General features: G+C 49.1%; 1 protein-coding gene across 1 annotated transcript in view; it reads right to left on the bottom strand.

Annotated features, from left to right (window-relative positions):
- hydin (HYDIN axonemal central pair apparatus protein) overlaps nucleotides 1-15,217 on the bottom strand; it is a 1,604,351-nt gene that overhangs the window by 1,198,725 nt on the left and 390,409 nt on the right. Inside the window, exon 11 of the mRNA XM_072518656.1 lies at nucleotides 8,572-8,671. Coding sequence (XP_072374757.1) covers nucleotides 8,572-8,671 — 100 coding nt within the window. The remainder of the gene's footprint in view (nucleotides 1-8,571; nucleotides 8,672-15,217) is intronic.

The following is a 15,217-nucleotide window of genomic DNA, read 5'->3' as shown; positions in this document are numbered from 1 at the left end:
CCCCTGGCGAGTGCCCCAGCAGCCCATAATTCACCCATACCCACCATCACAGCTTCCAAAGTCAGATTAGCCTTCCTGAAAGTGAACCCTCGGAAGGCGACGGGCCCGGACGGGATCCCTGGTCGTGCACTCAGAGCCTGCACGGACCAGCTGGCAGAGGTATTCGCGGACATCTTTAACCTGTCCCTACTCCACTCCGAGGTCCCCACCTGCTTCAGGAAGACCACCATCATACCGGTACCAAAAAAGAACCAGGCAACGTGCCTCAATGACTACCGTCCAGTGGCCCTGACTTCAGTTGTAATGAAGTGCTTCGAGAGGTTGATCATGAAGCTCATCACTTCCATACTCCCAGAACGCCTTTATCCACTGCAATTCGCATACCGCTGCAACCGGTCGACATCAGATGCCATTTCCCTGGCTCTCCACTCATCCCTAGAGCATCTCGAAAACAAGGACTCCTACATCAGACTCCTATTTATTGACTACAGCTCCGCCTTCAACACCATAATCCCAGCCAAGCTCATATCAAAGCTCCAAAACCTAGGACTTGGCTCCCCACTCTGCAACTGGATCCTCGATTTTCTGACCAACAGACCACAATCAGTAAGAATGAACAACAACACCTCCTCCACAATAGTCCTCAACACCGGCGCCCCGCAAGGCTGTGTACTTAGCCCCCTACTCTACTCCCTGTACACACACGACTGCGTGGCAAAACTTGCTCCCAACTCCATCTACAAGTTTGCTGACGATACGACCATAGTGGGCCGGATCTCGAATAACGACGAGTCAAAATACAGGCGGGAGATAGCGAACCTAGTGGAGTGGTGTAGCGACAACAATCTCTCCCTCAATGCCGGCAAAACTAAAGAGCTGGTCATTGACTTCAGGAAGCAAAGTACTGTCCACACCCCTATCAGCATCAACGGGGCCGAGGTGGAGATGGTTAGCAGTTTCAAATTCCTCGGGGTGCACATCTCTAAAAATCTGTCCTGGTCCACCCACGTCGACGCTACCACCAGGAAAGCACAACAGCGCCTATACTTCTTCAGGAAACTAAGGAAATTCGGCATGTCCACATTAACCCTTACCAACTTTTACAGATGCACCATAGAAAGCATCCTATCGGGCTGCATCACAGCCTGGTATGGCAACTGCTCGGCCCAGGACCGCAAGAAACTTCAGAGAGCCATGAACACCGCCCAGTCCATCACATGAACCTGCCTCCCATCCATTGACTCCATCTACACCTCCCGCTGCCTGGGGAAAGCGGGCAGCATAATCAAAGATCCCTCCCACCCGGCTTACTCATTCTTCCAACTTCTTCCATCGGCCAGGAGATACAGAAGTCTGAGAACACGCACAAACAGACTCAAAAACAGCTTCTTCCCCACTGTCACCAGACTCCTAAATAACCCTCTTATGGACTGACCTGATTAACACTACACCATGTATGCTTCATCCGATGCCAGTGCTTATGTAGTTACATTGTAGATGTTGTGTTGCCCTATTATGTATTTTCTTTTCTTCCCTTTTCTTCCCATGTATTTAATGATCTGTTGAGCTGCTCGCAGAAAAATACTTTTCACTGTACCTTGGTACACGTGACAATAAACAAATCCAATCCAATCCAATCCAAGGGATGTGCCGCATCGGACGGACAATCCTGCCCCAGAACTTTTCCAGGATTTTATTTGCGAGAGTAAAGCTTACTCATTGGTACAAGGTGGAGTAGGTAAGGAAATTATGATCTTACGGGATACAGGAGCAAGCCAATCTTTAATGGTGACAGATAAGGAGACATGTGGTTTGGAAGGCACATTGCAAGAAAAGGTGGCAATATGTGGGATCAGTGGTGAGAGCAGTAGTGTGCCACTATGTAAGGTAAGATTAGAGAGTCAGTTGAAAAGTGGTGGAGTGGTAGTAGGAATAATAGAAGAAATATCATTGCCAGAGGTACAATTTATCCTAGGTAATAATATAGCTGGATCACAGGTGGGAGTGCAGCCTACTGTGGTTGAAAAGCCAGTGAAAAGTCAAACAACTGAGATGTTGCAAGAAGTATATCCGGGAGTGTTTTCTGATCGAGTTGTAACTCTATTATAAAGCCACAGGCTGAGACAGAAGGAAGAGAACTTGAGGAGTGCCAATAGGGAGGTTGAGATTGAATTGTCAGGATCTAATGCTTGATCAGATGGTTAGTCAAGACAAAGAACATGAGGTGGATGAATTGTCAGGAACCGTGTTTGATCAAATGGATAGTGAAGAACCAGAGAAGGTGGTGGATGAAGCAGATATCTTTAGTTCAAGCAAGTTGGCTGAATTACAACAAACAGATTCAGAGGTCAAGAAGTTATTCCAGAAAGCATATACAAAGATGGAATCTGAGTGTGTGCCTGGATGTTTGGCAGGGGGGTGGGAACCAGAATGTGAGCTTAGAAGGTGTAATAACTGAAGGGGAAATAGAGAACCAAAATAAAAGAACAACATCACCCTCGGGTAGAGCAAAAAAGGTGATAAGAGTGAAAAGGGACAAGTGTCAATGCAGGATTGGGGGTGTTGTACCTAAATGCGCGCAGTATACGGAACAAAGTAAATGAGCTCTTGCGCACATTGAAATTGGCCTGTACGATGTTGTGGGCATCATAGAGACGTGTCTACAAGGGGATCAGGGCTGGGATCTAAATATTCAAGGATATGTGTCCTATCGAAAGGACAGGCAGATGGGCAAAGGGGGCTGGGTTGCATTGTTAGTAAGGAATGAAGTTAAATCGATAGCAAGGAGCGATATAGGATCAGAAGGCATAGAATCTCTGTGGGTAGAGTTGAGAAATCGCAAAGGTAAAAAGGCCCTGATGGGAGTTATGTACAGGACCCCTAGTAGTAGTCAGGAGATGGGGCAGAAAATGAATCAGGAAATAGAAAAGGCATGTAAAAAAGGCAATATTACAATAATCATGGAGGACTTCAATATGCAGGTGGACTTGGAAAATCAGGTTAGTAGTGGATCCTACAAAAGGAATTTGTGGAATGTCTAAGATGGTTTTTTGGAGCAGCTTGTGACAGAGCCTACTAGGGAAGAGGCAATTCTGGATTTAGTGATGTGTAATGATGCAGACTTGATTAGGGAACTTAAGGTGAAGGAACCCTTAGGGAGCAGTGACCACAATATGATAGAATTTAATCTGCAGTTTGAGAGGGAGAAGCTGCAATCAGATGTAACAGTATTACAATTGAATATGGGAAATTACAAAGACATGAGGGAGGAGCTGGCCAGAGTTAATTGGAAAAGGAGCCTAGCAGGGAAGACAGTGGAACAGCAGTGGCAGGGGTTTTTGGGGGTTATTCGGGAGGCACAACAGAAATTCATCGCAAGGAGGAAGAAACATGCTAAGAGGACAAGGCATCCATGGCTAACAAGGGGAGTCAAGGACAGCATAAAAGCTAAAGAAAAAGCATACAAAGAAACCAGTGGGATGCCAGAGCTCCAGGAGAACTAGGGGGCAGAGGTGAGTGCAGTGACCATTACTAAGGAGAAGGTTCTGGGGAAACTGAAAGGTCTGAAGGTGGATAAGTCACTTTTGTGAGGGCCACGAAGAATCCAGCACGAGTTTTAAGGATACAAAGTAATAACATTTATTTACAATAACATATATATAACAGCAGCAGCAACTTCCCCTGCTGCACACTCCTTCCTGTTGGTTCCAAACTGGCCAGCTTTATTTATACTTGGAGTTTACTAATGGTTTCTCTGCTCCCCTCATTGGGGAAGCTCATACTCTCACAGGATTGTGGGATTGTCATTAGTCCCCAGCCAATGGTAAACAAGCAGGTTTTACAGTCACCTGGACCGGATGGACTACACCACAGGGTTCTAAAAGAGATAGCTGAGGTGGGATTGTCATTAGTCCCCAGCCAATGGTAAGCAGACAGGTTTTACAGTCACCTGGACCGGATGGACTACACCACAGGGTTCTAAAAGAGATAGCTGAGGAAATTGTTGAGGCATTAGTGATGATCTTTCAGGAATCACTGGAGGCAGGAAGAGTCCCAGAAGACTGGAAGGTGGCTAATGTAACATCACTGTTTAAGAAGGGAGGGAGGCAGAAGACGGGAAATTATAGGCCGGTTCGCCTGACTTTGGTCATTGGTAAGGTTTTAGAGTCCATTATTAAAGATGAGATCACAGAGTACTTAGAAGTGCATGATCAAATAGGACTGAGTCAGCACGGCTCCGTCAAGGCTAGGCCATGTCTGACAAATCTGTTAGAGTTCTTTGAGGAAGGAACAAGGAAGTTAGACAAAGGAGAACCAGTGGACATGATTTATTTAAATTTACAGAAGGCCTTTGACAAAGTGCCGCATAGGAGTCTGTTCAATAAGTTAAGAGCCCATGGTGTTCAGGGTAAGATCCTGGCATGGATAGAGGGTTGGCTGCTGACAGAAGGCAGACAGTGGGTATAAAGGGGTCTTTTTCAGGATGGCAGCCAGTGACTAGTGGTGTACCTCAGGGGTCGGTGCTGGGACCACAACTTTTTACAATATACATTAATGATCTGGAGGAAGGAACTGAAGGCACGGTTGCTAAATTTGCAGATGATACAAAGATCTGTAGAGGGGCAGGTACTATTGAGGAAGCAGGTGGGTTTCAGAAGGATTTGGACAGGCTAGGAGAGTGGGCAAAGAAGTGGCAGATGGAATACAATGTGGAAAAGTGTGAGGTTATGCACTTTGGAAGGAGAAATGGAGGCATAGACTATTTTCTAAATGGGAAGCTTAGGAAATCAGAAGCACAAAGGGACTTGGGAGTCCTTGTTCCCGATTCTCTTAAGGTTAATGTGCAGGTTCAGTTGGCAGTTAGAAAGGTAAATGCAATGTTAGTCTACATGTCGAGAGCGCTAGAATACAAGACCAGGGATGTACTTCTGAGGCTCTGGTCAGACCACACTATGAGTAGTTTTGGGCCCCGTATCTAAGGAAGGATGTGCTGGCCTTGGGAAGCGTCCAGAGGAGGTTCACAAGAATTATCCCTGGCATGAAGAGCTTGTCGTATGAGGAACGGTTGAGGACTCCGGGTCTGTACTCATTGGAGTTCAGAAGGATGAGGGGGGATCTTATTGAAACTTACAGGATACTGCGTGGCCTGGATAGAGAGGATGTAGAGAGAATGTTTCCACTTGTAGGAAAAACTAGAAGCAGAGGACACAATCTCAGACTAAAGGGACGATCCTTTAAAACAGAGATGAGGAGGAATTTCTTCAGCCAGAGTGTGGTGAATCTCTGGAACTCATTGCCGCAGAAGGTTGTTGAGGCCAAATCACTGAGTGTTTTTAAACAGAGATAGATAGTTTTTTGATCAATATGGGGATCAGGGGTTACGGGGAGAAGGCAGGAGAATGGGGATGAGAAAAATATCAACCATGATTGAATGGCAGATCAGACTCGATGGGCCGAGTGGCCTAATTCTGCTCTTATGTCTTATGGTCTTATGATCTTACATTAGAAATAATGTATGAATGAGAAAATGGGCCCTTTGCATATTCAAACAGATGAGAAATGGGCAGAAGTTCATCAAGTGGTCTTACCGGTGGGTTATAGAAAGGAGGTTTTGCAGGTAGAGCATGCGGTTCCAGAAGGGAACAATTTGGGGTGAGGACGACTCAAGCAAAAATACAAAGCAATTTTTATTGGCAGGACTGCGTAAGGATGTAGTTGAATTTGGCCGTACATGTCACACATGTCAGGTAATAGGGGAATCAAACCAGCACCTTTAATTCTCATTCTCGCATTCAATGAACCATTCATTAAAAGCAAGATTTAATCAGCCTCATCAGACTGAAAGGAAATTGGGTGAGGTGAATTATTTGATAAGAACGCCTGTCCCAGTCGCAAGTCGGCATTGGCTTGGCACTGCTGAGCATGTCACTGAGGGTATCGACACCATGGTGCAGACATTGCGGAGCCAGATGTTGCAGCGGCAGCCGGTGCCTGAACCAGCTGCCCCTCCATCCAAAGGTGAACCCCAAGACCCTATGGGTATTGAGCGGGAGGAGGGGTCGTTGGGTGCTAACCCAGACCAGTCCCATAGCGTGGCGACAGTGGCCACCAGCTCCCCAAGTTCCATCCCTCTGATGAGGCTGCGTCTCACAGTCAGCACACGGGTCAAGGCGGCACGGTTGTGCATGTGACAAGTGAGCTGGGGAAATGGGAGTGGGGTGTGAAGGACCAGGCGACCTCCTAAGTGAATCGGGCGAGTATGAGGGCCTGCCTGGCCCTGCGGGCTTTCCAGACCCTGTCTGCTGCCACCTGTCCTGCAGCCTCCCGCTGGTCCTCTGGTTCCTCCCTGGCCCAATCCTCCAGCCCCTGCTGATCCAGACCAACCTCATCGTCCTTGCCCTCATTCTCCTCTTCATGCTCCTCGGAAGTGGCCATATGATCCTCATCACCAACCTCCAGCTCGATGCCCCGCTGCTGTGCGAGATTGCGGAGGGCACAACAGACCACCACAAAGCGGGTGAACCTCCAGGCAGTGTGCTGCAGAGCACCATCAGAACGGTCGAGTTATCAGAACCGCATCTTGAGGAGTCCAATGCACCACTCAATCACAGCCTCATTAGCCACATGGCCTCATTGTATCGGGTCTCCGCTTTGGTCTCCAGCCTCCGTATTGGCGTCATTAACCAGGTCCTCAGCGGGTACCCCCTATTCCCCCAAGAGCCAGCCGCCCATCCTGGGGTGGGTGCTCCTCGAAGAGGCCGAGGATGACCAACTGTCCCAGGATGTAGCCGTCATTGACACTCCCCGGGAAGAGTGATTGATCTTCAATTGGTGGTCGCATATGAGCTATATGTTCAGGGAGTGAAACCCCTGTTAACTTAGGGCCCCACCAGATGGCCCGATGAGCGCAGGGCGCAACATGCATGGCATCTATTACCCCCTGGACCTGGGGCATCCCGGCGATAAGCCTATAGCCCGAACATCTTGCTGGGTTTGGTCCATGTCATAGGTGATGTAGTTTTCCACACGGGCATACAGGGCATCTGCGACCTGTCGGATCCACCTGTGGGCTGTGGCCTGCGAGATACCACACAGGTGCCCTCCGGAGCCCCGGAATGGTCCTGAGGCATAAAGGTTCAGGGCTGCGCTGACCTTGACGGCCACTTAGAGCAGGTGTCTTCCTCCTCCATGTGGTGCCAAGTCTACGAGGAAATGGCACAGATGCTGCACCATCTCCTTGTTGAGGCAGAGTCTCCTGTAACATACGCTGTCTGTCATCTATTCAAACCACACTTTGGGCCATTGTGGGTATCCCCCTCTGGGTCCCTCCCTGGCCTGTTGAGCGGCCGGATCCTCAGAGTGTGGGGCGGGGTTCAGCACATGGGCCGCCGCCTCGAGCATCTGCAGACCTACTGCTGCCACCATCTCTGGTGTCTGGCCACCTGGGCTACCAACTGCACCACGAGGGCGAGTTCTACATCCAAAATTCCTGCCATAGCGTTCAATATTTGGAAGGCATTGGAGAAACAGACAAACAGCAGTTTCACCCAAGCCAGGACCCTCCAATACCTCATTGATCTCCCCACCCCCCCCTCCCCCCCCACCGCCCCGGGAACGCCCTGCCCATGCACACCCGGCCACAGCGGTCCATCCCCAGATCCTGTAACCCGGACACCCGCTCATAGTGTCATCTGGACCGGGTGCTGTCCCCTCTCCGTGGCACTCACCCGTCCTCCGGCCATGTACATGCCCCCTCGAGGACATACAAGCATCCCGATTCCTTCTTTATTATTTTTTTCATTTCCTCCCCCTCCTGTAGAACATGAATGTGGAGAATAGCCCAATTTTATTCATTAATCTCACACAACTACATCACTGTCCAGAAATTAAACTAGAGGCCTTCCCGATTTACCTGGCTCTGTGTTCTTTTGGGTGACACACCTATCTGTTCAACAATGGGAGCAACATTTATAGAATGACTTAATATAATTTACTCCACTTGACACATATGATTTACTTTCAATCACTTGCATCAATATAAAAAAGTCCAAAGCACTTTGCAGATGTGAAAATAACCCGACATTGAACAATAGTTGGAGAAGAATGAAGGTTGGTAACCGAAGACAAGTTTAAATAGGTATGTTTTAACATTCATTGGAGGAAAGGAGAGAAATAACATGGCAGAAAGATTTAGGGAGCATAAATAAAAGTGAAAATGCTAGAAACACTACAGGAGTCAGGCAGCAAGTGTGCAGAGAGATAGAGATTTATCAATTCAGGCGAATTATTATTGATCGCAGAGGTGTTCTTTGCTTCAGAGTGAACAGGTCAATCAGCTGAGAATAGGGAATTATGCTGTTTGGAATGCAACTTTTGAAGAGTAGTGAATGGAACCACAATGGATATTGTGAACAATGTCAAGAGGAAAGCAGAGGAAAGCCACTGGCTTGGCAGATAGAACTCAATCAGGAGGCTGGAGAAATGGATGAAAAAACGAGAAGCAGCAAGTGGGTTGGGGCATGAAGCATTAATGATCGAGATCAAGGGTGACTAATACCTGATATTCATTACCTGTAATGTCACAGTAAAATGTTTGGTCATAGATCTTTGCTTTTTTAGGTCTGCAGATTACATTTATTTCAGCCGTGGAATTGGGCCAGATATCTCCTTCCTAAAAAAGAACCCCAAAAACATAACCAGTTAAATATAATAGTAACCATCAATGTTACAAATAACATGAATGTATACTAGTCTGTTATCGACCATATTGGTTGAAAGCCATGTCTTACCAGATGACACCAAGGTCTGGAACAACATCCCCTACACAGTGAGAGACTGAATTCAGAACAAATCATGCTGTTGTGCCAGGGATAGAAAAAGACCAGTGAGGTTTCAACGCGGCATATTTACCCCAGGCTAATTTAATTTAATTTGAAATTAACTGTTGGAAGCTGAGGATGGTTCCTCATGTTTAACATGGGAGTCATTTAACTTTTATTGTTCATGCTACACGTTAAACTTCAGACCCCCAAAAATTGCATTTGACCGCCAGTGTAAATAAAGTCAGACAAATGCCCATCATCTGTGAAGACAAATCCACATCAAGCCAAAACAAATTTTTTAATATATTACATAAATCAACATGACATTTCTATTCCCATACCAGATATTGTTGCAAGTCAGGGAACACTTGAGGAAAAATCAATTTTCTATACTCTGTTATTTGTTATAACTTTCATGACACCGTAGAGTGGCAAAATTACGGAACTCCTAAATGCTGTTTGACAAATTATTTTACGATTCAATAGCAATGAATCTTCCATTGTTTCTCAAGTGTTCAGTTGTAATATTTAGCTGCTATTTCACTTGATACTTTAAGTCCATTGGCTATATATAGAAAGAAATAGGAATTAATTCACAGAGCTCTGTAACTAATAGTAAGGCTTGGATTTACACAGAGATGGAAAGAATCTAGGCCTTAACCAAAGTGGCGCCAGAGCCCCAATTATGGAACTCATGCCATTGAACCCGGCACCCACAATTTACATTTGGGGGTGGGGTGGACACAGGTTGTACTTTACACATTTAAAATCATTAAGACAGCTGCAGATGGAAAATTGCAGCGGTCTTCAAAACAGATCCAATTTTCATTGCTGGGATTTCCAAAATAAAACTCATGCACTTTAGACATTTGAGAAAAAGGTCTAAAGCTGCCTGAAGTTTTTGCTGAGGTGTGGTACCCTTATGAATGCACAATGTGCCCTTTCGGAGAGGTCAGATACCTTCTGTGAGAAGTCAGGCACCCCTTTGTATTGTTAAAAGATGGCACGAATCTACGCAAAAAAGTGGATATGTTCTGTGAAACTGTCACTTGTCTAGTCATTTAAATCGCCAAGTCCACTAAATTTTGGGAATACGACCGACAGCCTACAGTTGAAAAAAATCAGTGCTTGCTGTTTCATTATTCACAAATGCTGCTTGACTGTTTCCACAATCTATCACAAGAACAGTGAGGGTTCATAAGTTTGATTAAAAGCTCCATGTTATTATAAACCGGCTTCAATGTGGAGCTATCAATAAAAATGTTTGTATTCATAAGGGACTATGTACTTGAAGGAAATTATTATTTATATAAAGGACTAAGTACTTAAAGAGATTTAATTATTTATCAATTTGTGTTTTCACAATATAGTGAGGTTTGCAAAGGGCATTTTGATGTTTGTTTTATTTAATCTCACCATGGCTCTTTGTGGTAGTCTGTGTAGAGGTATTACGGTACCTGGTAATGCTGGAACACCATTGGTAGATATTGTATGTTTCCTATTGGTCAAGCTGTATGGTAGCTCCGCCCTGCAAGGCAGGGTATAAGAGCCCGTGCCGCCCCAGCAGCCTTCTTTCTGTACCTGAGCTGCTGAAGGAAACATCTAGCTTATTAAAGCCTTCAGTTAGACTACCTTGCATTAGTGGTCATTGGCATCAATTTAATAAGCTAGATTTAAAAGGATGGAGCTCCGAATCAAGCCGGAGTGCCTGCAACTCAGCCCCCACACGGCAAACTCAGCAGCAACCTTCAAGCACTGGCTGGCATGTTTTAACGGATATCTTGGAACGGCCGAAAACACAACCACGGGAGATCAGAAATTGCAAGTTCTGCACTCGAGGGTGAGCCCAGAGATTTACACCCTCATCGAGGACGCGGACGACTTTGATGCAGCAATGGAGCTGGTAGGACGTTATATTCGCCCGGTAAAACAGGTCTACGCCCGACATCTGCGAGCAACGAGGCGACAAATACATGGGGAATCGCTGGAAGAATTCTACTGTGCGCTCCTGGTGTTGGGGAGAAACTGCAGCTGCCCGCAAGTTTCGGCGAGCGACCACATGGAACTTTTGATCCGGGACGCTTTTGTTGCAGGTATGCTTTCCTCCCAAATCCGCCAGCGATTGCTGGAGAAAGACATCCTAGGCCTCAAGGAGGCACGGGACCTTGCAGGCTCCCTGGATGTGGCCTCCCGAAACACCCGAGCTTACTTCCCTGACGCGCGGCAGGCCCCTGGGCAGCGAGGAACCCCTCCGCAGCCAACCCCGAGACATGTCCCATCCCCCCACAAGCTTGTGCTGCAAGGCGGCCTGGCAATCACGGGGGGCCCCGCTGCTACTTTTTCGGGCAGGCAAAGCACCCCCGGCAGCGCTGTCCGGCCCGTGCATCCACCTTCAAGGGATGTGGTAAAAAGGGGCACTTCGTGGTGGTGTGCCAGGCCCGTGCGGTCGCTGCAGTCTCCGGTGGCGAATGTGGACCAACACCACAACCCTCTCCACAGTCCCCGTGCGGCCAGCGGGGCCGCCATCGTCCTCCTCCAGGGCCACGTGCGGCCCCCGGGTGCCGCCATCTTGTCCCGCGGATGCCGCGTGCGATGGATGGGCGCCACCATTTTGTGCACCCCCAGCCATGTGCGACCAATGGGCGCCGCCATCATGAATGGACTCCCAGGACTCCAGCTCGGCTGACCACACACCGCCCGAAGAGAACACTCAACTGCTGCTGCGATTAGCCTCGGTGACCCTGGACCAGTCCCGGCCTCGAAAACTCTCAACTGCTACAACAACAGTACTAATTAATGGGCACGAGACGTCCTGCTAAATCGACTCTGGGAGCACGGAGAGCTTCATACACCCCAACATGGTAAGGCGCTGTTCTCTCCCCGTCCACCCCTTTAATCAAAAAATCTCCCTGGCCTCCGGTTCCCACCCAGCAGAGACAAAGGGGTTTTGTGTAGCAAAACTCATGGTCCAGGGAAGGGAGGTTAAAAATTACCGGCCCTACGTCCTTCCCCACCTCTGCGCGGCCACACTCCTAGGGTTAGACTTCCGGTGCAATCTCCAAAGTCTAACTTTCAAATTCGGCAGCCCTATACCCCTCTCACTGTCTGCAGCCTCGCGACCCTCAAGGTCGATCCGCCTTCCCTGTTTGCGAACCTCACCCCGGATTACAAACCCGTCGCCACCAGGAGCAGACGGTACAGTGCCCAAGATCGGATCTTTATTGGGTCAGAGGTCCAAAGGCTACTGAGGGAAGGAGTCATGGAAGCTAGCAACAGTCCCTGGAGAGCTCAAGTAGTGGTGGTAAAGACCGGGGAGAAGCATAGGATGGTCATCAACTACAGTCAGACCATCAACAGGTTTACACTGCTGGACACGTACCCTCTCCCCCGCATATCCGCCCTGGTAAACAGGATCGCGCATTATAAGGTCTTCTCCACGGTGGATCTTAAGTCCGCCTAGCACCAGCTCCCCATCCACATTAGTGACCACAAGTACACTGCCTTCGAGGCAGATGGGCGACTCTACCACTTCTTAAGGGTTCCCTTCGGTGTCACTAACGGGGTCTCGGTCTTCCAGCGCGAGATGGACCGAATGGTTGACAGGTACGGTTTACGGGCAACATTCCCGTATCTCGGTAATGTCACCATCTGCGGCCACGACCGGCAGGACCACGACACCAACCTTTGAAAATTCCTCCAGACCGCAAAGATCCTTAACCTTACGTATAACAAGGATAAATGCGTGTTCAGCACCGACCGCCTAACCATCCTCGGCTACGTAGTGCGAAATGGAGTTATAGGCCCTGACCCTGAATGCATGCGCCCCCTTATGGAGTTCCCCTCCCCCACTGCTCCAAGGCCCTGAAGCGCTGCATAGGGTTTTTCTCTTACTATGCCCAGTGGGTCCCCAGCTATGCGGACAAGGCCCGCCCCCTGATCCAATCCACAATTTTTCCCCTGTCGATAGAGGCCCGCCAGGCCTTCAGCCGCATCAAAGCAGACATTGTAAAGGCCACGATGCACGCCATCCCCTCCCCTTCCAGGTCGAGAGCGACGCGCCTGGCGTAGCTCTGGCGGCCACACTAAACCAAGCGGGCAGACCCGTGGCCTTCTTCTCACGTACCGTCCATGCTTCTGAAATCTGCCACTCCTCAGTCGAAAAGGAGGTCCAGGCCATAGTAGAAGCTGTGCGACATTGGAGGCATTACCTGGCCGGCAGGAGATTCACTCTCCTCACTGACCAACGGTCGGTCGCTTTCATGTTCGATAATGCACAGCGGGGCAAGATAAAAAACGCTAAGATCTTGCGGTGGAGGATCGAACACTCCACCTACAACTACGAGATCTTGTATCGTCCCGGGAAGCTAACCGAGCCTCCTGATGCCCTATCCCGCGGCACATGTGCCAACGAACAAGTGGACCGCCTCCGAACCCTCCACGAGGACCTCTGCCACCCGGGGGTCACTCGCTTCTTCCACTTTATCAAGACCCGCAACCTGCCGTACTCCATCGAGGAGGTCAGGACAGCCACCAGGAATTGCCAAATCAGCGCGTAGTGCAAACCGCATTTCTACAGGCCAGAGAAAGCGCATCTGATAAAAGCTTCCCGTCCCTTTGAACGCCTCAGTATGGACTTCAAAGGCCCCCTCCCCTCCACCGACCGCAACACATACTTCCTGAACGTGATTGACGAGTCCTCCCGGTTCCCATTCGCCATCCCCTGCCCTGACATGACCGCAACCACTGTCATCAAGGCCCTCCATAGCATCTTTACACTGTTCGGGTTCCCCGCTTACATACATAGTGATAGAGGGTCCTCCTTTGTGAGCGACGAACAACATCAATTCCTGCTCAGCAAGGACATCGACTCGAGCAGGACGACCAGTTGCAACCCCCGGGGTAATGGACAGGTAGAGCGTCAGAACGGAACGGTCTGGAAGACCGTCCTACTGGCCCTACGGTCCAGGAATCTCCCAGTCTCCTGCTGGTAGGAAGTCCTCCCGGATGCCCCCCACTCCATCCGGTCACTGCTTCGTACCACGACCAAACAAACACCTCACGAACGTCTCCTTGTCTTCCCCAGAAAGTCCTCCTCTGGGACCTCGCTCCCATCCTGGCTGGCAGCACCCGGACCCATCCTGCTCCGAAAACACGTGCGGGTGCACAAGTCGGACCAGTTGGTCGAGACGGTCTATCTTCTCCACGCTAACCCCCAGTACGCCTGCATGGCGTACCCCGACGGCCGGCAAGATACGGTCTCCCTACGAGACCTGCCGCCCGCCAGATTCCCACGCACACCCCAGTCACCAGTCCCACCCTCCCTCCCACAGCCGCCCCCTTCCCAAGCGGTCCTTCCGCCGGCCCGGTCTAGGCCCCCCAATCCACCGACGCATCCCGCAGACGGTCCCTTCCCAGATCAACCGTTTTCCCCACCAGCGCCGTCTAGGGTTGTCGAAGCTGCCACAGAGATCGAGGCCATGCTCCCAGAGTCACAGACGCCCGAGCCTCCACCGGCGTCACCACCAGAGCTTCGACGATCACAGAGGACGACCAGGGCCCCCGATCGACTGATTGCTTCATTTCAAAGTGTATATAGTTCATTGTGAATCTGTAAAGAGTTACGACAATAAGACAAAAACGCTGTACGGAGGTATTACGGTACCTCCATAACTATAATTTCTACCACGATAGATAAGCTGCAGCGCTGGGCTGAGAGGTGGCAAATGGACTTTCATGCAGAAAAGTGTGAGGTGATTCATTTTGAAAGAAATAACAGGAAGACAGAGTACTGGGCTAATGGTAAGATTCTTGGCAGTGTGGAAGAGCAGAGAGATCTCGGTGTCCATGTACATAGATCTCTGAAAGTTTCCACCCAGGTTGAGAGGGTTGTTAAGAAGGCGTACGGTGTGTTAGCTTTTATTGGTAGAGGGATTGAGTTTCGGAGCCATGAGGTCATGTTGCAGCTGTACAAAACTCTGGTGCGGCCGCATTTGGAGTATTGCGTGCAATTCTGGTCGCCGCATTATAGGAAGGATGTGGAAGCATTGGAAAGGGTGCAGAGGAGATTTACCAGAATGTGGCCTGGTATGGAGGGAAGATCTTATGAGGAAAGGCTGAGAGACTTGAGGCTGTTTTCGTTAGAGAGAAGAAGGTTAAGAGGTAACTTAATTGAGGCATACAAGATGATCAGAGGATTGGATAGGGTGGACAGTGAGAGCCTTTTTCCTCAGATGGTGATGTCTAGCATGAGGGGACATGGTTTTAAATTGAGAGGAGATAGATATAAGACAGATGTCAGAGGTAGGTTCTTTACTCAGAGAGTAGTAAGGGCGCGGAATGCCCTGCCTGTAACTGTAGTGGACTTGCCAACACTAAGGGCATTCAAATGGTCATTG

The sequence above is a fragment of the Scyliorhinus torazame genome, chromosome 10, assembly GCF_047496885.1.
Source record: "Scyliorhinus torazame isolate Kashiwa2021f chromosome 10, sScyTor2.1, whole genome shotgun sequence".
Lineage (NCBI taxonomy): Eukaryota > Metazoa > Chordata > Chondrichthyes > Carcharhiniformes > Scyliorhinidae > Scyliorhinus > Scyliorhinus torazame.
This window is presented reverse-complemented; position numbering and strand designations above follow the sequence as displayed.